The sequence below is a fragment of the Mastigoproctus giganteus genome, chromosome 3 (assembly GCF_048544385.1).
Source record: "Mastigoproctus giganteus isolate SK-2022 chromosome 3, ASM4854438v1, whole genome shotgun sequence".
Lineage (NCBI taxonomy): Eukaryota > Metazoa > Arthropoda > Arachnida > Uropygi > Thelyphonidae > Mastigoproctus > Mastigoproctus giganteus.
The window spans coordinates 160,042,814-160,065,901 of NC_143577.1; the positions used below are offsets into that span (position 1 = coordinate 160,042,814).

General features: G+C 36.3%; 1 protein-coding gene across 1 annotated transcript in view; it reads right to left on the reverse strand.

Annotated features, from left to right (window-relative positions):
* LOC150088362 (ribosome biogenesis protein NOP53-like) overlaps window positions 1–21,783 on the reverse strand; it is a 173,618-nt gene extending 151,835 nt beyond the window's left edge. Inside the window, exons 1-3 of the mRNA XM_090370742.1 lie at window positions 21,622–21,783; window positions 11,647–11,711; window positions 3,827–3,917 (exon numbers count right to left, since the gene is read on the reverse strand). Of these exons, the coding sequence (XP_090226868.1) occupies window positions 3,827–3,917; window positions 11,647–11,711; window positions 21,622–21,749 (284 nt within the window). The 5' untranslated portion in view covers window positions 21,750–21,783. The remainder of the gene's footprint in view (window positions 1–3,826; window positions 3,918–11,646; window positions 11,712–21,621) is intronic.
* Window positions 21,784–23,088: the final 1,305 nt, after the last annotated feature.

Consider the following 23,088-nt stretch of genomic DNA (forward strand, 5'->3'; position numbering starts at 1 on the left):
TACAGACCACGTGATTGTGAAGATTATGACAAAAGCCTCTACATGCAAATGGAATGGGCAAGTAAGCGTCAATGCCTTATTATGGGTGATTTCAATTTGCCTCTAATTGATTGGAGTAAATGGGAAGGAAACTCGACATGTGGAACAAAATTTTTAAATCAACTAGATGACTGTTATTTGTATCAACATGTCAGGGAAAGTACTAGAGAAAAGAATATCCTAGACCTCATCATCACACATGAATCAGATGACATAACAGGGCTGACAGTAGAGGAACCAGTAGCAGGAAGTGATCATGGAGTTCTACGGTGGATGATGACGAGAGAGGTAGCAGAAGTAAAAGGCAAAGGAATGGGTTTTAATTTCAGAAAAGGAAATTACGATGCTTTAAGGTACTTTATGGCCTCTATTAACTGGGTAGATATCGCGCTGAGAATGAATACAATTGAACTGTGGTACGCTTTTAAAACATTAATCACAGATGCCTTGAATGCGTATATACCATTAAAAAAATACTCCACGAGAAGGGTTCCAAGTTGGATGAATAGTGAAGTTGCCGCATTACTTGAACAGAAAAGGGTGGCATGGAAAGGTTACAGAGCAATAAAAAGTACTGAAGCCTATAACAGCTACAAGGTGATGTGTAATAGAGCCACAGAAAAGGTTCGACAGGCAAAGGCAGTTTATGAGAAATCACTAGCAAACAGAGCAAAGAGGGGGGATAAAGAATTCTTCACATATATAAATGCCAAGAAGAGCAGGACAAACCAGATCGGACCTTTACGTAAGGGAAAGGGGATAGTAATAAATACACCAGCTGCCGTTGCAGATGAACTCAACAGTTATTTTGCATCGATATTTACAAATGAAAAGCCTTTTGTGGCAATGGGAAACTGTGGGAGCGAAGTTAAAAAATATGTAATTAATGATATTGAAATTTCTCAAGATTATTTAATGAAAAACCTTTCGAGCCTACAGACCAGTAAGGCTCCTGGAGTTGATGGAATATACCCTATAATCTTAAGAGAGGCGGCAAGCGAGTGCATTGAACCATTGAGGCTAATTATGCGAGCATCACTAGACTCTGGGGAGATTCCCTTGGATTGGAAAAGTGCAAATGTATCTCCCATACATAAGGGTGGCTCTAAAAGTGAAGTTGGAAATTATCGACCTGTCAGTGTGACTTCAGTAGTAGGGAAAATCATGGAGGCAATGATCAAGGGTGGAATTCAGGATCATTTGGATCGAATTGAAATTCTCAAGGATACTCAGCATGGTTTTGTAAAGGGAAAATCATGTTTAACAAATCTGGCTCGCTATTTCGAAAGGGTCACTCACGAGCTGGATTTAGGGAATAATTTCGACATTGTTTATTTAGATTTCAGCAAAGCTTTTGACTCAGTCCCACATGAGCGGTTGCTTTATAAGCTGGAACAGGTTGGAATCACTGGGAAAATCCTTAGATGGATAGAAGGATGGCTTCAGGGCAGGAGGCAGAGGGTTGTGATAAATGGCTATTCCTCAGATTGGGTTGATGTAAGAAGTGGAGTTCCCCAAGGATCAGTATTAGGACCACTGTTGTTTTTAATTTTCATAAACGACATTGATGAAGGGATAGAGGGCGTGATGTCTAAATTTGCAGATGATGTTAAAATTGGTAGAGTAGTTAATGATCACTGTCAAGCTGAGCTTCTTCAGAGAGACCTAGATAGACTTCAAGAATGGTCAGAAAAATGGCAGCTGTGCTTTAATCCAACAAAGTGTAAGGTATTACACCTGGGAAACAGTAATCCCAAAATAACTTATTCACTTGGTGGAGTTCAACTAAACCCAGTACTGGAGGAAAGGGACTTGGGTGTTACGATACGGTCAGACATGAAATTCTCTGAGCATTGTAAACAGGTTGCAAGGAAGGCCCATGGTGTCCTATCGATGATCTATCGAACTTTTGCAAGTAGAGATAGGGACGTGATAATCCCATTATATAAGGCTTATGTTAGACCACACTTGGAATACTGTGTTCAAGTATGGAGACCGCACCTAAAGAAAGACATCGAACTTCTTGAAAGGGTGCAAAGAAGGGTAACTCGCCTGGTGAGATCGGCAAAAGGGCGTCCTTATGAAGAAAGACTTCGAATATGTGGGTTGCAGAGTTTGGAAACTAGACACCTTACAGGAGATTTGATTGAGGTGTTTAAGGCTCTGAGAGGCATCAGTAAAATGAATGAGGACAAAATTTTCAAGATTATAAATGATGCTAGAACTAGGGGACATAAATTCAAGTTACGGGGGGGGGGGGAATGTTTAGATTGGACTGCAGGAAGTTTTATTTTAGCCAGCGAGTTATAAATTATTGGAATAAGTTGCCTTCATGGGTGGTAGAGGCCGACAGTTTGGGGAAATTCAAAGGTCATCTGGATAGTACTTTCAGGTAAGGGAAGCGCATAGGATGATAGGTTTAATTTCCTTTTTATTTATATTTATATATATTTTTTTTTTTATTTATTAATTTTATTTTTTTATTTTTTTTTTGTTTTTATCATTGTTTTGTTCGGATTTTTTTTTTGGCTGGTGCAGCATAAGCCATAGGCTTTCTTGCACCATGCGGCCGTTACTAATACTAATACTAATATAGCAAAAATTTTAACTTTTGAGGTCTTGGAATGAATTACCAAAAAACAATGTATTATTGGGTTCACATTATATTTTCATGATACAATGCCATCTCTGGAATGGATTAATATCATAACGCGAGGGTCCACTGTATTTAATTTAATATCAATTAAGGTGGCATACCACATACTGTCCCAATTTCAGATACCCAATGGATTCAATGGATTGTTTTTGAATAATATCCTTAATGGTGATGACATTTGGCTCCATCATGTCACACCAGAATCAAAAGTGGAACCCAATGACATGAAAGCCCACTGAGCAGTGCAGCTCATTACTACAGCATATTGAATAAACTGAGGTTAGCTGTTCACTGAAAGCAACCAGGAAAAATGCAATTACATTCCACAATACTGCAATCTCATACACAGCCTGACAGACCTAACAGTGGTTCCAGCAGTTGGTGTTACACCATCTCACACAAAACCCTAGCTATACACACACTCAGATTTTCACCTATTTTGGGCCTCTCAAATAGCATTTTTTGGGTTTGGAGTTTATGAATGATGACTACAAGATTACTGAGGTGGTGATGATATCCTGGTCAAGGGCCTATAAACAGGCACTTGACCAGAAGTTTCTCGTCTTCAGATACATTGGTTTTCCAACACTTAAACCAGGGGTTCTCAACCAGGAGGAAAATTTTAGGGTTTTGGGGGGGGGGGGATTGGGACCACAGATTGACAGACTCAAACTGTTGGAATATTGATCTTTCTACAAACTACAATTCTACATAACCTACAGGACATCACAATTTACTGGATGTCACATATTAAATTAAAAATAAAGATAAATATTTCACTTTTTTATCTTTTTGGAAATGCACCTTTTGACTCAGACAATCTTGGGAAGGGGAAGCGAATGACATTCTGATATACAGTGAAAAGGGTGCATGGGGCAAAAAAGGTTGAGAACCACTGACAAACAGATGTTCACAATTACACAGAAAAGTAATGTTATGATATCTACAGGTGTAAAGCAGGTAATAAATGACATGTCACAGTCTCTGTGTACTTTACTTTTAGAACAACTCTCATATAATTCAAGAAAACTTTGTTCTCTATTTCTGAATTCTATACATCAATATACTAAACAACCATGCTACTGAAACTATAAATTTCTATAATTTAGCAAAGTGAAATTCCTTACTTACATCTTAATTGGTGGTTGGACACAAGAAGTTGACTGTAACGCCTGATAGCATCTAAGAGACTGCAATTCCTTTTTCCTTTTTTTTAAATTAACTACGGAAACAAATTTAATAACAAGTTAATAACAAGACATTAGTAATATAAAGCCTAATGTAACAATGTACCTTTTTTTTTTAGTTCAGAATAATGCAAATAATCTTCGTGGACTAAAATGAGGAAGAAATTCATTAAAACTATAGATAAAAGAAACTGGAATGCCAACTACCCCAAATTCATGGCTTCATCTGATCATAAAAAGTTTCCTATGTATTCAATACATTATACTTTGGAGATAGAAATACAATTAACAATGGAGAAATCAACAGCAATGCACTGCTGCTTTATTTCATGACAAGAAAATTGGCTTATTCTGTATTTCAGTCTGGAAAATCTTTCTCTTGAATGAATATAACCTGTGCATAAAGCAGGTTTAACCTAGAAACAACATGAAAAGTTTGGACAGTCAGTAAGTTTTTTGAAAGATTTCTAGTTCTGCAGTAAAACTTTAAACCATGTAAATCTACTCAAGAGGTTGACTAGTCACCAGAGTTACTAGTCTATCATAACTGCTGCTTATAATATGATTCTGCATTAAGAATCTGCAGATAAATGAACCACTAGGTGGCAGTGATCACAGTGTGCTGAAGTGGGATTTACTCAAAGAGGTAACTACCATTAGGGGTAAAGGGAAGGGTTTTTGCTTTCGTAAAGGCGACTACAATGGCCTGAGACAGTATTTAAATTCTATACAGTGGGACCAACTGATGATGTTACCAACAGCAAATTCAAAATGGGAAGCATTCAAAGAACTTATCTTGGAAGCTACTAGGCTTTACATACCAACTAAGAAATATTGTTCAAGGTTTAGGCCTAAATGGATGTCAGATGAACTAATGAGACATATGGCAGAGAAGAAAAATGCATGGGATACATACAAATGATCCTGCTCAGGTATCTAACAAACTAAATGAATATTTTGCATCGACATTCACACATGAGGAGTTATTCAGTGAGGGGAATGCCAGACGTGTATTCAACTCTGGCAGTAAGCTAGAGAATCTTGTAATAACTGAGAGTAAAGTGGAGGAGAAATTGTTGAAGATAAACACAAGAAAGGCACCTGGGGTGGATGGGATCTATACAGTTATATTAAAGGAGGCAGAAAAGGAAGGAAGTAAGCAAACCCTTAGCCATAATTATGAGAGCTTCCTTGGACTCATGGGGAGGTACCCACAGACTGGAGATGTGCAAATGTGACCCCAATTCACAAAGGAGGATCAAAGGCTGACACAAGTAATTATAGACATGTGAGTTTAACTTCTGTTCCAGGAAAATTAATGGAGGCACTGGTTAAAGAAGCACTGCAGGATTATCTAGACAAGACTTCAGTTATAGCTCGGACACAACATGAGTTTGTTAAGAAGTGTTGCCTGACCAATTTGATTGGATACTATGATGCAGTCACAAAAGAAGTGGATGCAGGGAATAACTTTGATATTATATACTTGGATCTTAGAAAGGCTTTTGATACTGTTGCACATGGAAGACTGCTGCACAAATTGGAGCAGTGTGGCATTGGAGGCAAATTGCTGCTATGAATAAAGGGGTGGTTGAGCGGGAGAAGACAGAGTGGTAATCAATGGACACTGCTCATCGTGGACTAATGTTATTAGTGGAGTCCCTCAGGTTTCAGTGTTGGGCCCATTATTGTTTTCTGTATTTATAAATGATATTGATGATGGTATATCAAGCTTAATGTCCAAGTTTGCAGACGATACGAAGGATGGCAGGGTTGTCAAGGACACTACTGACACTATGCTGCTGCAACAGGATCTGGAAAGGTTGAGCAGATGGGCTGAGAGGTGGCAAATGAAGTTTAACATTGACAAATGTAAAGTACTACATATGGGAAACAGCAACCCCAAAGCAACGTATCAACTCTGTGGTACTATACTGACAGTGGTAGAGAATGAAAGGGACCTGGGGGTGGTTGTGCAGGCAGATATGAAGTTCTCTGAGCAGTGCAGATGGGCTGCAAGAGTAGCTCATGGTGTATTTGTCAATGATATATAGGAATTTTTCTAGCAGGGATAAGGGGGTGATTATTCCCTTGTATAAGGCAATGGTCAGGCCACACCTAGAGTACTGTATACAGGTCTGGAGGCCTCATTTCAAGAAGGATGTAGAGCTGCTGGAACGAGTACAGAGAAGGGCAACAAGAATGGAACAAAGGAGTGCTCTTCCAAAGAAAGGCTTAAGTTTTGCAAATTACAGTGTCTGGAGACTAGGCACCAGCGAGGTGATCTGATAGAGGTGTATAAAGCTTTGAATGGTTTGAGCATGCTCAATGCTGATGGGATTCTTCCTCTTGCTCAGAATAACCACCTGAGAGGGCATAAATTCAAATTGAGGAAAGACAGATGTAGGATAGACGTGTGGAAATTTGCCTTTAGCCAGCAGGTGGTTGGTAGGTGGAACAGACTTCCATCCCTTGTCATGGAAGTTGATAGCCTAAATAAGTTTAAGGCTCAGCTGGATAGGTATTTCGAACGAACAGAGGGGTGAAGTGGAAGTAGTTTTTTTTTGTTTTTGGCTGATGCTGCATAAGCTTGCTTTCTTGCATCAAATGCCTCTACTAATGCTAATTCTATTTGTCAAACATGCTCTATGAGTTTGTGAGGCTGTCCAGACCACTTTTTCCTTGAGGTATCATCTATGGCATTGGTGACCAACCTTTTCTCGCAGTGTGCCACATATTATGTTGGAAATGTGTCCATGCCCTCTAAGGGTAGATCCAGTACAATCCACAACAGATAGGGGATAAACAAATTTCCACCAATTATTACACAAATGACCAACTTAAAACAATAGTTAGGGAAAAGAAGGTAAATGAGACAAACAAACAGTTCATTTAGGGAGAGAGGATAAATAGACAAAGAAGTGTTCAAGAGCAGATTTTTTAAGACTGCTACCAAAACAATTTGCACACCTAAGACCTAAGGTCATGGGGTAACATGACCTTAGGTCTTAGTGGAGTATCAGTAAGGGTATCCAATCCACGTGTTTTACAAGTTTTGCAGCTCTGGAAAACGCAGGTTTGTTAGCTATATTTAGCCGCTTTATTGAGTATAGTAATAGTATAGTATCAATTAATCAGTAAAATTTATTAATCTCGTTAAACTTCATTGTCAATTAAATTGTACTTTTTAACTAAATACATATAACGACTTAGATTTTACAAATGTAACGTTATCAATACATAACCTGATACAAAAGTTATATAACGAAACTTGGAGATAATACTAAATACTGAAAAAAAAAAATATATATAGTGTTATAACTGCATTGGGTGACCAGTTTAGGGTTATAATTTTGTACTGAAATTGAAATTAAATTGAAATCATGACTCAGACCAGAGCAGCAAAACAAAAGGCTAAAGCTAATGGAAGTGCTGTGGCTCAGGGGAGAACTGAGATGGGCAGTTGCCCTTTGAATCACAGCCTTTTAAAATGCACTGCTTGTTTGATGTTTGTGGAGCAATCAGGTATGGAACATGATATTGCCAAGTGGAATATCTTTGTGTGTGCACGATGTAAGGAGTGTGAGGAAATCAGGCAACAACTCAGCGTTATGGGGCTACATGAGAGCTTGAAGGACAGGGTGGATGCCCTCAAAGGATCTAAATTGAGGGGCCCATCAAGCTCTCAGCTGCCCACATCAACACTAGAGCTTGCACTTGATTATCATGCAACACGGCAGCAACCCCCAAGGCAGAATGTGCTGGTCCCACAGGAACTAGTAGTTGTCGGTGACTCTATTGTCAGGGAAACGGGTAACATACTGTGTAAAAAGGATAGGTGGAACAGGACCAGGGTATGTCTGCCAGGGGCAAAGATTGATGATGCTGTAAAGCAGATATTATCTTTTAAGGGCACAAAAGGTGATATTGTTGTACACATTGGCACTAATGATATTGAGAGTAGGAGACTGGCAGAATTACTTAACAAGTATAGGTCACTGTTGAAAAAAAGCCGTGAATTAGAGTTGAATTTGAAAGTGTCTGCAATTCTGACCAGACACGATAGGAGGGAGTACACGATGAGAGCCTTGTTATTATTATTTTTTAAAATTTTATATGTTTATTTCATTATAAAATGGTGTACAGTATCTTTTTAATTTTGTGGTGATCTATAATTGATGTTTACTTAGTACCTCTATATAAAGAATAAAATTATTATATACTGTATACATATAATTTGTATTATGAAATGTAATTTTTATAAGTATATTTTTGTAATAACTATCATATATATATATATATATATATACATATATATATACATATATATACATATATATATACATATATATACATATATATATACATATATATACATATATATACATATATATATATATATATATATATATATATATATATATATATACACACATATACACACACAGTGCTTTTTTTGTAAAAAAATAGGTGCTGGTACTCATTCCTTGCTATCAGGAAAAATTGAAAATTAAAAGGATATGAAAAGTACTCTAAAAAATTTTTTTTCTTGATATTGTTACTTTAGTAGTAATGCTTTTGGAATAAGAACAATAAATTTAGTACATTAACAGTTTATTAAGCATAAATTTATTATTCAAGTATATAAAAAGATAAGTAAAATGTGAGTAAAATAAGTAAATAAATCGGTCAACTACTGAGTGCCTGGCACTCAGGATGAAGGGTCCGTAGTCAAGAATGGTGTTTAGTGTAATATCTCAAATAGAGAGCTTTATGGTAACTGAAAAAAACAGTTTCTAGTACCCTGGCTTGGCCTAAAACTGAGGAACTAACGAAAACATTGTCTATTTGAGTCTTTCCAGTTGTTGTGAATGATAAGGGTGGGAGAAGCGACTCCGACTTCTTCCTGGAGGAGTGATTAAAGTCTTGGGGAGGGGAAGCGTTGGCAGGTAAGGGCCGTGCAAGACTCCGCGCAGGTGCCTTCCCACCACCACCTCTTAAACACTGGCACTCTGAGTACCTCCTTGTCGGGACAACTCCAGCTTTGAAAATTGTTAAAAATACTTCTCGTCGCAAAATTTATAAATGACCTTTATAGAATTATTAACTAACTATTTAGCAACCTTTTTATCACCAAAAGGAGAGTTACTTAGTACAAAGAAGCACGCTATCGAAGTGCAATAAAAAATTGGTTTTTTAATTTTAACACAAAAAGTAAATGACAGATTTCAATCGGAATAGTTTTCCCTCTATAAGCATTGAATAATGCATAGCTAATGTGATTTTTAAATATTTAGCTCCATTAGCAACGGAAATAGAGGGGGGACAAAAAATTACTCACATTTTTCTGTCTGGTGCCGCCATTTTTAATTTTAAAAACATTTTAAGAGTATATTTTAAACCTACTCGTTGAATTCTTTCCAACGGTGTATAATAAGCTATAGGTTGTCGAAAACATTTTTGTTAAACACAGACTGTTAAAAACTACGGACCCTAAAAATAATAAGTAAAAATAAATAACATAAGTAAAAATAATTTCATAATAAAGTTTTTGTAGAATATTCCAAATTTTTATTAAGTTCTCATCCGACACCCTGTGCCGACTTCTTTTCTTCCTTTTTGTATGTTGGTTGCTGAATGACGTTTCCAAAGCAGCCACGAATCGACATATTTTGTTGGATCAAAGCGGGTCAGCCCAGCGGGCCTACAATTTTAAGAAACTGTTTATGTCATCAACCAAGTTCTGGTTGGGCTGGTGATCAGATTCATTTGTGAAAATCCTCGTTCACATTCACTCAATGAAATTGGTATCGTACTCAGAGCGTCCATCAAATGCTTCAATTCTTCCGAAACCATCTTTTCAATTAGGTATTCGCGAAATCCACAAATTGTATCTCTTTCATTTAACTGTAACCTAATTGACAATTTTCTAACTTCATTTTCACCAAATGCCAACAATTCATGTTTAGAAGACTTAATACCTTCGTTGTCCTCGTTTTCCTTCTGTCATCATCGGTATTAACTGTCCAAAATGTCAGTGTCATTCAGATATTCAGGTACTGTGACCATGTAAACAGAGATAGGGAGAATTTCTGGAAAAATGTGGATAACGCACTTCCACGAAACAACAGATGATTAGTTGTTGGGGTTAAAGTAAATCACGCCCTCCTAATTCTCAAACAGGATGCTTACAGTTGACTCACAGCGGTGTCCAATCTACAGCCCGCCCAGAAAGTGAACTAAAACAGCATTGTAAATTTTGTTAATTATCAAAAAAATTTTCTCATTAAATGTTTTGTTCAGTAAATTTAATTGTATATTGTACTTAATAAAAGTTTCGAATATTTTCAATTTTACTTTTACATGCAACAAGATAGGGAAAATATAACACACTAAAGAAATCTAACTTCCATTTTTTTTTTAAATATGGCGCCTGTACGGGAAAGATTTGGACACCACTGCAGTAGAAGGTGGACCAGAGCCCATTGGGAATACGAAGTCCCCCTTGATCTGCTGACCAGCGCGACTTCATTGTTGTTGTTGTTATTTGGTTTTTAGGAGCATTAGCAACTAAGGCCATATTGCTCCGGGAATATGCGGTGGTCATTCCCTGACCTTTCCGCATCCTCCGTATTTGGTGGTGACGGGCTCGAACCCCGGTCTAATCAAGAAGCGTGTGCTATACACTGCTGCTCCTTCCCACCTGGCTACGGAGGCGGCTGCGCGACTTCGTATGTGGGACAGGTGGTCGAATGGGTTTTACCAGGTATCACTAAGATGCAGAACGGTAATCACTTTAGCTCTCTTAATTCACGCAGCAGCACTAATTGCCTGAAGACCAGAAGTGCAAACAGTGCGTACCGAGTTAATTCTCTCCTAATCTGTTCACTATATGAAAATTTTCTTCGCTCAACGGAAACTATTTTAAATGTAACTTCCAGGGGGAATTCAAAATGATTCGCTATAAAAGGACTTTGTTAAACAGAGGTCCAACTGAGTAATTTAGAATTATAAAAATGGATATAGAGTTTTATATAGAAAATATCTTAACACAGTGAAAAATGCAAATTTAGTTAAATAATTTTAAGCTTATTTGAACAGTAGGTAAACATGTGAAAAAAATTTATGGAATATTAAAAATTTCGGAGTGCACTGCTTCCAAACGTCACACGTCACAAAAGGTGCCGGTACGCCGTACCGTTGCATACCATCCTATGCAGAGTTTGTTTTTGATTGTTTTGATTTTATTGGCGCATTAGCTACTAAGGCTATAATGCGCACCATCCTATGTAGAGAGAGAGAATCGGATCTAACAGCAGAAAATTGAGTAGGGGTGCCACAAAAATAATAAAATAAATTACTTAGGGGTGCCATTATTAAAAAAAGGTTGAAAACCACTGATATAATGTAATCAAATTCCATCTCTATGCACCACATAATAGAACTACCCCATGATCTATGGGAATTTAAAACAACAACTATTGTCCTTTTATTTAAGACTGGACTGAACTATGTAAAAAAAAAAAAAAAAAAAAAAATGCAGATTGTAAAATTTTGATATATAAATAACAAGGCATGTTATCTTTGTTGGAGAGTGATTGCCAAAGGGGCAAAAGAGGACCATTCCTGTATTATAGGTGCAGTCATTTATGTCTAAGATTTGCCACATGAAAAGATAAAACAATGTCTCCAAATGTGCCAAAAATAAAGGAAAACATCAAATTAACTAAATGTATAACAGAAAGCAGATAAAACATTAATTACCTTTATCTTCTTTTTCCTTTTGTATAAAGAATACATCTTCAATTGGCTTTTCAGATATTGAACCTCTGCAATTAATCAGAATAATATAAAATAAACTATTAATCACCATCCTACATCTCTTTCACATAACACTGTTATATTAATTCATAAGAAATAATCACTATTTGAAACATTCTTATTCCAAGAACAGGATCTCAAATGTACTGAATGAAAGATGTCATTAGAGTTTTGGAAATCTTAAAAAATATGAAAAAACACTGTGCTTCACAAGAAATTAGCAAAAAAAATTAGTTCATTGATTTCTACAACGCAAAAGCCATATTCCTACACCAAGCAAATTCGATATAATAATTAATTTACTATTCACCGATGTTATTTCTGAACCCACATTAGGATTCTATTTAGATCTGATGAGAAAGGAGTGACCAACTTCAACCAACTTCAACTCCAACAATAAGAAACATTTATCATGTCCTAGACAAAGTCAGCTGTTCTACTCATCAGAATTCAAAACAAAATCAAAGTGGGTTCAGAAATGTTGTTGAAATTTCAAATTAATTAAGTGTACTGAATTTGCTAGGTGCATGAAAAATTGCTTCCTCTGTTAATGGATATTAAATAACTAATTACTATTTTTAAATTTCATGTGGATACTGTATTTCATATAATTTAAGATACTTAAGAATAAAATTCTGTTCTGAACCATTTCAAGCAATTGTATCTTATTCATTAAATGAAATTATTACTCATAATCATTTAAAAGTGTGCAAGTGAAGGGAAAAAATACACAATAATTACAAACTAGTCAATCAGCATTGAAAAAGAAAGAAAAAAAAAGAATAATTTTTGAAATTACTTATGACAGTACACATAGCTTGCTGGGGAAACCTCTTCTTCTTTGTGGCATATACAAGTTTTTTTGTTTTTTTTTAAATTTGTAAACTAAAATGCCAAGCAGTGAATGACTGAATACAATTAAAAACACAAACACACAATAGAATACAGGACTTCATATGTTGGGGCATCATCTCATCAGGAACCATAGGGTACCACCATCCAATACAACCAAGGGACATAGCTTTTTAATAATCTCTAAAAACTGCCAAAGGTTCAAAGTTGAAAGGCTGTGGTCCTATGCTTCACAAACAACTAACAAATGAATTACTTAGTGAATTCTAAGACAAAAGGATCACCCCCTTCTAATGAAAATATGAAATAAAATAAACACCCATGATAATATACATAAAACCTGTAATGAAAGACCATAAACCTGAATTAAATTTCATAGTAGGGGGAGGGGAAAGATTAGTATAAGAATGAACCTGGATATTACAAAAAAAAATCAACAGCAAGGAGGATATTACTGAATATCTAGTTTCATGTTGGGGGGAAAGGCCTTTAGAGGAAAAAAAAAAAAAAAAAAAAAATGTCATGGATTATATCACTGAACGTTCTCCCTAAAGAAAATAGAACTATTTATAAATGCTCTGAAAAACTTGAGACGAGTAACAAATACGTACACCCAAAGATTGTTTTATCAGTAAGTCAATTTTGCCTCTACAATAACTGTCAAAATATGAGAAGTAGATATACTTCTGGGCACTGAACAAAAGACCGTACACACCTGTTAAAATGACTGTTCCTATTATCAGTACTATAGGAAACTTTAAAATGCACAAAAAAAGAAACAAAAATTCTCACTATAGAGAAAACAGGAATAAGCAATGGTAGCAAAAAGTGCCAAATATAAATATCTCACACACCTAATGCAATTCATGCTATTATTTCTTCTTTTCATGGGGGAAGGGGGATCAAAAATTTGATTTAAAAATTAAATTAAAAATTAAAGTTTGCTGGAAATTTCAGAGACTGTTGGGAAACATCATGGAATAAGTAAATACATGGGCTGTGTTAGGATGGCTAAGAATAAGAACAGGTGCATGTATACTTGCATGTACACGAATGCTAGCAGTTTCATAATAAATTTGATGAATTTGAGGTGCTGATCAAAAAATCAAAGGCAGACATTGTTGAGATATCAGAAATTGGTGTCACACAGATATAAGAAATGCAGAATTGGAATTTGGGGAGTACAATGAACAAGAAAGACAGACAGGATAGGAGGGGTTATGTTGTAAGTTAAAAAACACAAAATCTAGGGAAGTGCAACCAGTTGACATGGATGGACAGTGCAATGTTGAGTCAGTTTGGTGTGACATAAGAACTTGAAAAGCAAAATTGAGAGTAGGAGTATTTTATAGGCCTAATGACTCTGATGAGTATAACGAACAACCGTATACAGAAATAGAGTGGGCCAGTAAATCAGATTGTCTTATAATGGAAGATTTTAACTCCACAGATATTGACTGGGACTTCTGGGTTGGTCGCTCGCACACTAGCAAGCCTTTTTTGGACTAATTCGATGATTATTTTCTACAGCAGCATATTCGAGAGGCAACCAGAAGGAGTAACAGTTTGGATCAGATTAACAGTAGTGATTCTTCACGCATTAAGAATCTACAGATAAAGGAACCACTAGGTGGCAGTGATCACCGTGCTGATATGAGATTTACTCAAAGATGTAACTACCGTTAAGGGTAAAGGGAAGGGTTTTTCCTACTGTAAAGGTGACTACGATGGTCTGAGACAGTTTTTAAATTCTATACAATGAGACTAACTGTTGATGTTACCAACAGAAAATTCAAAATGAGATGCATTCAAGGAAGTAATCTCGGAAGCTTCTCAGCTTTATGTCCCAACTAAGAAATACTGTTCAAGGTTTAGGCCTAAATGGATGTCAGATGAAATAATTAAACTCGTGGCAGGGAAGAAAAATGCATGGGATTTTTAATGCATCTCATGCATTAAAAATCCCATGCATTTTTCTTCCCTGCATGGGATGCATTAAAAAAGGGCACAAAAGGTCATAGTTGTACACGTTGGTACTAATGACATTAAGTGTAGGAGATCCGTGGATTTACTTAGAAAGTACAAGTCAATGTTGAAAAAAAAGTCGCGAGTTAGGGTTAAATTTGAAAGTGTCTGCAATCCTGCCCAGACACAATAGGAAGGAGTATATGAGAGCCTTGTCAATCAATTCGGCCCTGGAGAGATTGTGCAGGGCTCATAGGGTAGAATTTTTCTCAGTGTGGTCTGTGCTTGTTAACAGGAAAGACTGCTTCTACAAGGACGAGATACACTTAAATAGAAAGGGTGCAAGAATATTTGCTGATGTTATCGAGGCAATGTTAGGTGGGTCAGAAAACTGCTAGCTTGGGGGAATTCACAGACTAATTGATTAACAGTAGTCGAAGGCAGAGGTGGAAATGATTCTTTCGCTGCTTCTATTGGAATGAGCACCAGCCCGGAAAGCAAGTTGCTGGAGATTTCAGGAACTACTAGTCACGAAACACGCAAATACAGGTAACCCCCGTATAACATGGTAGTTAGGTTTCTATAAAATCTTGTGTAGTGCGAAACCATGTTATATGGGACTAAGAGCCAATACAAAAAGGGGGATTACTTCCAAGATAAATACACCATTTCGTTAACAAAACTGACAAAAACACACCATTCTAGATTTTGTGTATCTTCAGCTCTCTTTAAAAAATCATTAAATTAAGTTTGTTTTTGCATGATAGATCTTTGTAATTTCATCATACGAAACTAAGAATTTTTGAAGCTCCCTTTTGAACTTTGGGCTCCTTTCAGCAGAAGAATCTGAATTCAAAAAATAAAATTCTAATTGCTCGGCTAACTTTATGCCTTTCCGAATACTTTTTAGTGTAAAATTTGGAAGTTCAGAATTTTCATCTGCGCCACACATAATATAAATAAATAAATTCTCATCATCTGAATTAATTTGCCTCCTCTTTTCCTACCAGTAATTCTTGAATGTCTTCAGAAATCCCCTCTCTCTCTCTTTTTCAGAAACTGTGTTCTGAGGTTGATTTTCAATTTTTCTGAACAAAAAACAGTTTCTGGGAGAAAAAACTATGCTATCCTTGCCTGAGACAGACTAACTCAGCCAAGTTGTGAAAAAGACCAATAAAAATTCCTCCTGTCATCAACAGGATTCGAACGATTTTGATATTATAAATGGCATCTGTTGATATTTTTGAAAGTCATTAACATTATATTGGGTTCCCTTGAATGTTACACATTTTAAGTACAGGTAACTGACATTCACCTGTGAGCTCTACGTGATAAATAATAACTATTAGAATGGTTTATTCTTAACCATTAGTTTTAGCCACATATATTTATGGTTATCTGCAAATTATCCACATATATTTATGGTTATCCACATATATTTATGGTTATTTGCAGATAACCATAAATATATACACATATATTTATGGTTATCTGCAAAATTGGTCACATCTTTATATTCATTAAGATTTGATCTATTCTGTAGGTATTGTTATTTTTGTTCAGGGATGATGTATAAGTATTGTAAAGATATTTATGCTAATTTAAATAAATTAATTGATATTCAGAAAAACCAGCAGATTCAAGAAAGAGAATTTATAATTGGCAAGTCAACCACTCGGTCATCCCCACACCAGATTTTTTCCAACCCAGTATGGGGGATGACTGCGATTCTACCAACTGTGCTACCCATGAGGGCTTCAGTAGTCATATCATCAAAACCTTTCCCTCCTACCGACTTAGCAAGCTCTACTATTGCACCGATTCTGTTTTCTGTCGGTTCGACCATATTTCTTGAATGAACCGACTCTGGCAATACATTTTTCCAACACGCATTTAAAATGACAGTTTTACTTCTTGGAGCGATAAAGCTACAATTCCGATACAGTCCACAATTGAAAAACATTTCCGTGCCTCCATCACTTCAATTCGGAATCAATTTTTTTCCAAAATCCATTGTAACGATTTTCTAATGTAATAAGTGTCAAAGGTAGATGACATGACATATTTCACAAAATATGTCATGTCATCTCTACAGATTATGAAATCAATGATTGGATTACGGACTGGGACACAGTGCTTCATTATTAGTAGTATTGTTGTTCTTACATTATTACTGATTGGGTGGTTCCACCCTGTGACAGGTACTGCTACCAAGTGCACAGGGTGGTAGTTATGTGTCGTGCTACTGTAGGTCCAAGAACTCTCTCTGACTATCCTACAAGTGTTCAGAATTGCATCATTCTGGAGTTCCTTGTATATGTTCTCTGGGAGACCTAGTGCTGCGAGGATCTTTGGCACCATACAATTAACACTATACGCATTACAATTAACACTACATTCGGCTATTATGTTCTGGCTCTTCAAGCAGCATGATATCTTCTTGGTTATGCAGCTACTCATAATCTTGTATATATTTGGGAGACAACTGATAGGCATGTCTGGATTCTATTGGGTCTCTGTGGGGTTATTATTTTTATTATTAATTAATTTATTTTTATTTCTTTGTACTGGGCATATAAGTCTTTAGTCTTGCTTTTAATTTTATGAATTAAATCAATGTGCCGTTTATATATATATATATTACAGGACAGTTCATGTGAAGATATTATTAATTTGATTTGCAGAACATGTAATTCAAATATCTTTCACATGTAGTGAAAAAATTCATAAATAAAAAGAATTTCAATTATATAGTGTTATGTTTGTCTTTTTTTGTTGTTTTAATGCTAACTCAAATAAATAGTGATCTAAATGAAAAAATGCTAAATTACCTTTGTTAAAGAAATAACTAACAGCAAAAAAACAGTCAATCATCGAAATTTTTCACTGATTCCATATTCTTTGTATTTCTGTGAAGTATTAAAACAAAAAAAAAAAATGTATCAGTGGCCCTGGTTAGCAGATAAATGATGCAGTGTTCATAGGATGCCATACGTAAAACCATAAATAAATAAAGGAAAAAGATTAAATAAAAATTAGAACTGAAGTCAAAAGTAATTCAATTCATTCATTACATTGAAACCTAAAACAACAATTGTGATTAGTCAAAATGACAGACGTAAATTTATGGAGTTAAGGTCAAATAAGTAATATTTTAAAATGTAATGGCTAAACATTGCCTAAAATGCAACCCAGAAGGATATTACGATGATGGTGATGTGTGCCAGTTGAAATAAACATTAATAAATACAGAATTTTATGTAAACACTACTGGGTTCAGGTGGATGATAATAAAAGGTTTCAATATAGTGAGGCAGGTGCACTGGCCTCATTGTACTCATAGAATTATACTGAAATCTGCTATAATTAGCCACCTGAACAGGTAGTGTGTGTGTGTACAGGCAGTTCTCGGGTTTACGAGATTTTTTTTCCCCAAGTATCAAGTATCAACAAAATCAAAAATATGAACATTAATTGCAAAAAATGAATGTTAAACATTCATAAATACCACATTCCAAACCAGGTGCGTAACTATACAATACAGTGTACCCTGCTTTACGACTTTAATCAGTTCCAGAGACACCATCGTATAGTTAAAATATCGTCATTTGAACCCAATAACACATTGTTTTTTGGTAATTCGTTTCACGATCTCAGAACTTGAAGTTTTCGCTGTATAACTAAGCTATTTACCTCTCTAAAATGTCATTTTTTAGGTCACGAGCATAACCTTAAGGCCATATAAAAGATAGTGAGCGTGGTTTGTAAATTGTATTAGTTACCAATTCAAATCATTAAAATGCACTACAGTTTCATCATTATCATATGTTCCATTATAAGAATCAATTTTAAACGCTTTTGTGATATTTTTCTAAAGCACATTTCTGGAAGTCACAACCTTAAAACAATTTGCACTTTCCGATTTATTGGGCTTTACTCTTACTGCAAGCAATTATAAATGGGTAGTAAACTCAATGTTATTGCATTTGCGAAAATACCGATTGCTGGAATTGTGTAGTTTTTTGCGTTATTATGGTGAAATGCAGTAGTAGTAGTAGTGGCATGTGATGCAAGAAAGCAAGTGTATAAGCTTATGCAGCATCAGCCAAAAAAAATCACACCATTCCCTCCAAATACCTGTCCAGTTCCTCCTTAAATTTATTCAACCTATCAACTTCCACAACAACAGATGGAAGTTTGTTCCAGCAATTAACCACCCGCTGGCTAAAGGCAAATTTCCGCACATCTATTCTACATCTCTTTTCTTAATTTGAATTTATGCCCCCTTAGGTTCGTAATCTGAAGGATCCCATCAGAATTCAGCATGCTCAACCCATTCAAGGCCTTATACACCTCAATCAGATCATTGCACAGGTGCCTAGTCTCCAGCCATTGCAATTTGCAGAACTTAAGCCTCTCTTGGTAAGAGGATCCCTTCATTCCCCTCACCAATCTTGTTTGCCCTTCTCTGTACACGCTCAAGTAAATCTATATCCTTCCTAAAATGAGGCCTCCAGACCTGTACACAGTACTCAAGGCGTGGCTTGACCATTGCCTTATACAGAGGGACAATCACCTCCTCCCTGCTAGCAAAATTCCTATATAGCAGGGAGAAGGAGGTGATTGTCCCTCTGTATGTGTTTGCCCTTTACTGAAATTTTTAATTGTATAAAAAAACATAAATAAATTTTCAGAATATTCTCTTCATTCCTTTTTTTTAAAGCTTCTAAACTTGTTACTCCACGCGAATCATGTTAATTGTTATGTTATGTTTTTTTGGTTTTTAGTTGCATTAGCAACTAAGGTCATATTGCTCCGGGCATATGCGTTGGTCATTCCCTGACCTTTCTGCACCCTCCGTATTTCGTTGTGGTCACGGGCTCGAACCCCAGTCTAATCAAGGGAGCGTGTGCTACGCACTGCTGCTTCTGCTCACCTGGCTACGGAGGCACCCACATGTTCATTGCAATTTGTGCATTCCATTAAAAAATGCTTATGCATGCTATCAAAATTTATAAAGAAAAGAGAAGATTATCTTGGAAATAAAATGCCTCTTGAAGCATTTCTGAAGAAGACAACCTTGTGCAATAAACCGAGTGCCGAGCCAATAATGATGATCAACGAGTGTCCATTTACTTGATGATGATGAAGAATAAAAATTCTTTAACATTTGTATGTCGTAAATAATTTCTCTATTATTATAATTTGCTTGATTTTACAGGCTACGTTTTCATTTCTTTGGATAAATCAATCATTGTTTAAACATAAACTAATTAGCTAACTAATTTCATTGTTGAGAATGTAATCCCTATTTTTAACATTATGTCTATGGGAAATAAATTCCCGCTTTACAAGCGCGCACTAAGAACAAATTAACTCGTAAAGTCGAGAACCACCTGTATATATAAAAATCTTTATTTTTTATTGTTAATAAAGATTATGACTGTATTCTTAACCTCCTTCTAAGCTACATTTTTAACAAATGTCCTGCCATTATATTATAAAAACGATTAAAAATATTTTAAGGAGGTATTATTTATTAAATTGTTATATATGAAAACATGGCTGACCTCCAGTATAGGATGCACTGAAAGTGAGGAAAGATGGCAGTGATTGACAGGTGATGGCACCTCCCACTGAGTGTTGTGATTAACAAGTGGATGCATCTCTGCTCAGTGGGCACAGTCGTAAAACGGAGTGATTGTACGGTCGAGTTCTCTGATAGGGTGATTATTGTGGAGGCGTTTTCGTTCTGATTGTTTTGTGTCGTCGAGGATGGAGGTGTTTAATTATTATTTATTAAATAATTATTTATTAAATTGTTATATATGAAAACATGGCTGACCTCCAGTATAGGATGCACTGATGAAAGTGAGGAAAGATGGCAGTGATTGACAGGTGATGGCACCTCCCACTGAGTGTTGTGACTAACAAGTGGATGCATCTCTGCGCAGTGGGCACGGTCGTAAAACGGAGTGATTGTACGGTCGAGTTCTCTGATAGGGTGATTATTGTGAAGGCGTTTTCGTTCTGATTGTTTTGTGTCGTCGAGGTTGGAGGTGTTTAGCTCAGGTAGGATGTTTATTCCCCTCTCCCATCCCACTGTTTTTGAATCGGAAAATGAGTTCACAAACTAAAAACAGCGGCAAAGTAGGGGGAAAAATACCCTAGGCATATCAACTTAGGAGGATAGTGGATGGCCACAACTTGTCAGTTACCGCTTTCCCACTGTTTTGCCAGTTGCCATGTTGGACGTTGTACCCTAATCTGTAGTTTTACTGCAATGGACAATATTATTATTATTATTATTAGCCATATGGTGCAAGGAAGCCTGAGGCTTATGCTGCACAAGCCAAAAAAAAAAAAAAAATTCCGCATTACCCTGAGAGAAAGAGAGAGAGTGAGGGAGAGAGAAAAGTAGAAGGAAATCACCAAGAAAGCAAGAAAGAGAAAAATGATGATATCCAGCTCAGGGCCCTGGGTTTGGCAAGCCCATACTCACCAGATGTGAGCCCCTGGGGTTAATATATCGATTCACTGATTATTAGTATGAGATATTCACAATTTTTTTTTTTTTTTTTTTATTGGAATAACAATTAAAAGAGGACATAAGAACGGTGGAAGAATGGCGAAATATAACATAAGTAAAGATTTCGGCAAGTTTATATTAATGGTGCACGCTGCAGTTTCCTCGGTTCAACTCCCTCCGTTTTCATCCCCCTGGCATTTTCTCCTCTTGGCAGAGATTCAGAAACGGGTACCCCTTCCAGACTGCCTCAGTCTTAGGGTGTTTATCTACCCCTTCGTGCTGTTTTAAAATAGGAAAAGGAGTTCTCGATTTAAAAACAATGGCGGGGCGGATAAACACCCTAACTAACACTAACCATAGCGGGTTAGGCATGTCAATCACTGACGCTATTTTGGAAGGGGTACCCCCTGTTCTAAAGTTTTACCCCGGAACATTGTCGTCTACGAGAGTGTCCACTCTGTATGTTGCTACTCTGTGAGTAGCACTATTTGCTAAACGGTGTACAGAAGCCTACGTTTTTGCTGCACTGGCAAGACTAACGACTTAACAAATAAAAAAACAAAAAAACTTACCCTGTTCTTTGATCTTGCCTAACATCTTCCAAATATTCCTCGACATCTTTTATATCTGAATACTTCTGCCAATACTTCTTCTTATTTTTACTAACACCGGTCTTCCGTTTTCTTAAAACACCGTCCATACTGATAATAAACGATTTAGCTCACAAGTGGGCCTACAACGTGCGAATTGCGCAAGCACGCCACCTTTAATAACCGCTCCAGAATTCTATTATTTTATTAATATTTATTTTATTAATATTTATTTTATTTTATTTATTTATTATTTTTAAACAACAGTTATATTTTAGCCAAAATTCGACTTAACAAAACTTCCTCATCAACAGCTTCATGAATACGTGCTATTTTTTTAATTTATTTATTTTGTTATCTGGTGAATATGGGCTTGGCAAACCCACGGTCCTGAGCTGAATATCATCATCCTTCTCTTTCTTGGTGATTCCCCTCTCTCTCTCTCTCTCTCTCTCTCTCTCTCTCTCTCTCAGGGTAACTCGGGAAATTTTTTTGGCTGATGCAGCATAAGCTCCAGGCTTCCTTGCATCTACTGGTTAATAATATATATATATACATAATCATCTAAATTAGAATAAGGTATAAAATAAAAATAAAATAATGCCAGCAGTACGGCAAGACAAGAGCGAAAAGACAAAATTAAACCTAATTTCAAATCAAGCAGGGAAGGAAGAGAGGGGTAAAAAGAGTAAAAATATTGCTGCAGAAACTCTAAATTAATTTAGAAAATCTAAATTTACGAATAATAATTCTTTGAAATTTAAGAGCCAACTAAATAGAAATTTAATGATGCCCCCTCTGGCGGGCACCAGGTCAAAATTTATGTGAAATATCACCAAACAGAGATTTAAACCACTACAATAAAACAAAACAAAAATAGACAAAAATAGACTGACCATTATGCCCCATCTCGACAGAGGACCACAAGGCCAATAATGGTCAGGGAATCGCTGCATTTCGAACGCTAAACAAATCGCCGCAAAGGAGAATCGATCGTAAGATCAGTCCGCCACACCGATCCCCAGATCGAACCGCCAATGCAGGGAATTGAACAGCGGTGGTCCTGATGCAGTGAAAATCAAAAATAGAACAGACATGAGCACTCCAGTGCAAAGCCACACTACTGACAAAAGTAAACTTAACCTGTTTATATAAACGAATAACTATAGATGGTAGAACAGACATGAGCACTCCAGTCCGCCACACGATCTGGGGATCGGTGTGGCGGACTGACCTTACGATCGATTCTCCTTTGCGGCGATTTGTTTAGCGTTCGAAATGCAGCGATTCCCTGACCATTATTGGCCTTGTGGTCCTCTGTTGAGATGAAGCATAATGGTCTGTCTATTTTTGTTTTGTTTTATTGTAGTGGTTTAAATCTCTGTTTGGTGATATTTCACATAAATTTGGACCTGGTGCCCGTCAGAGGGGGCACCGTTAAATTTCTAT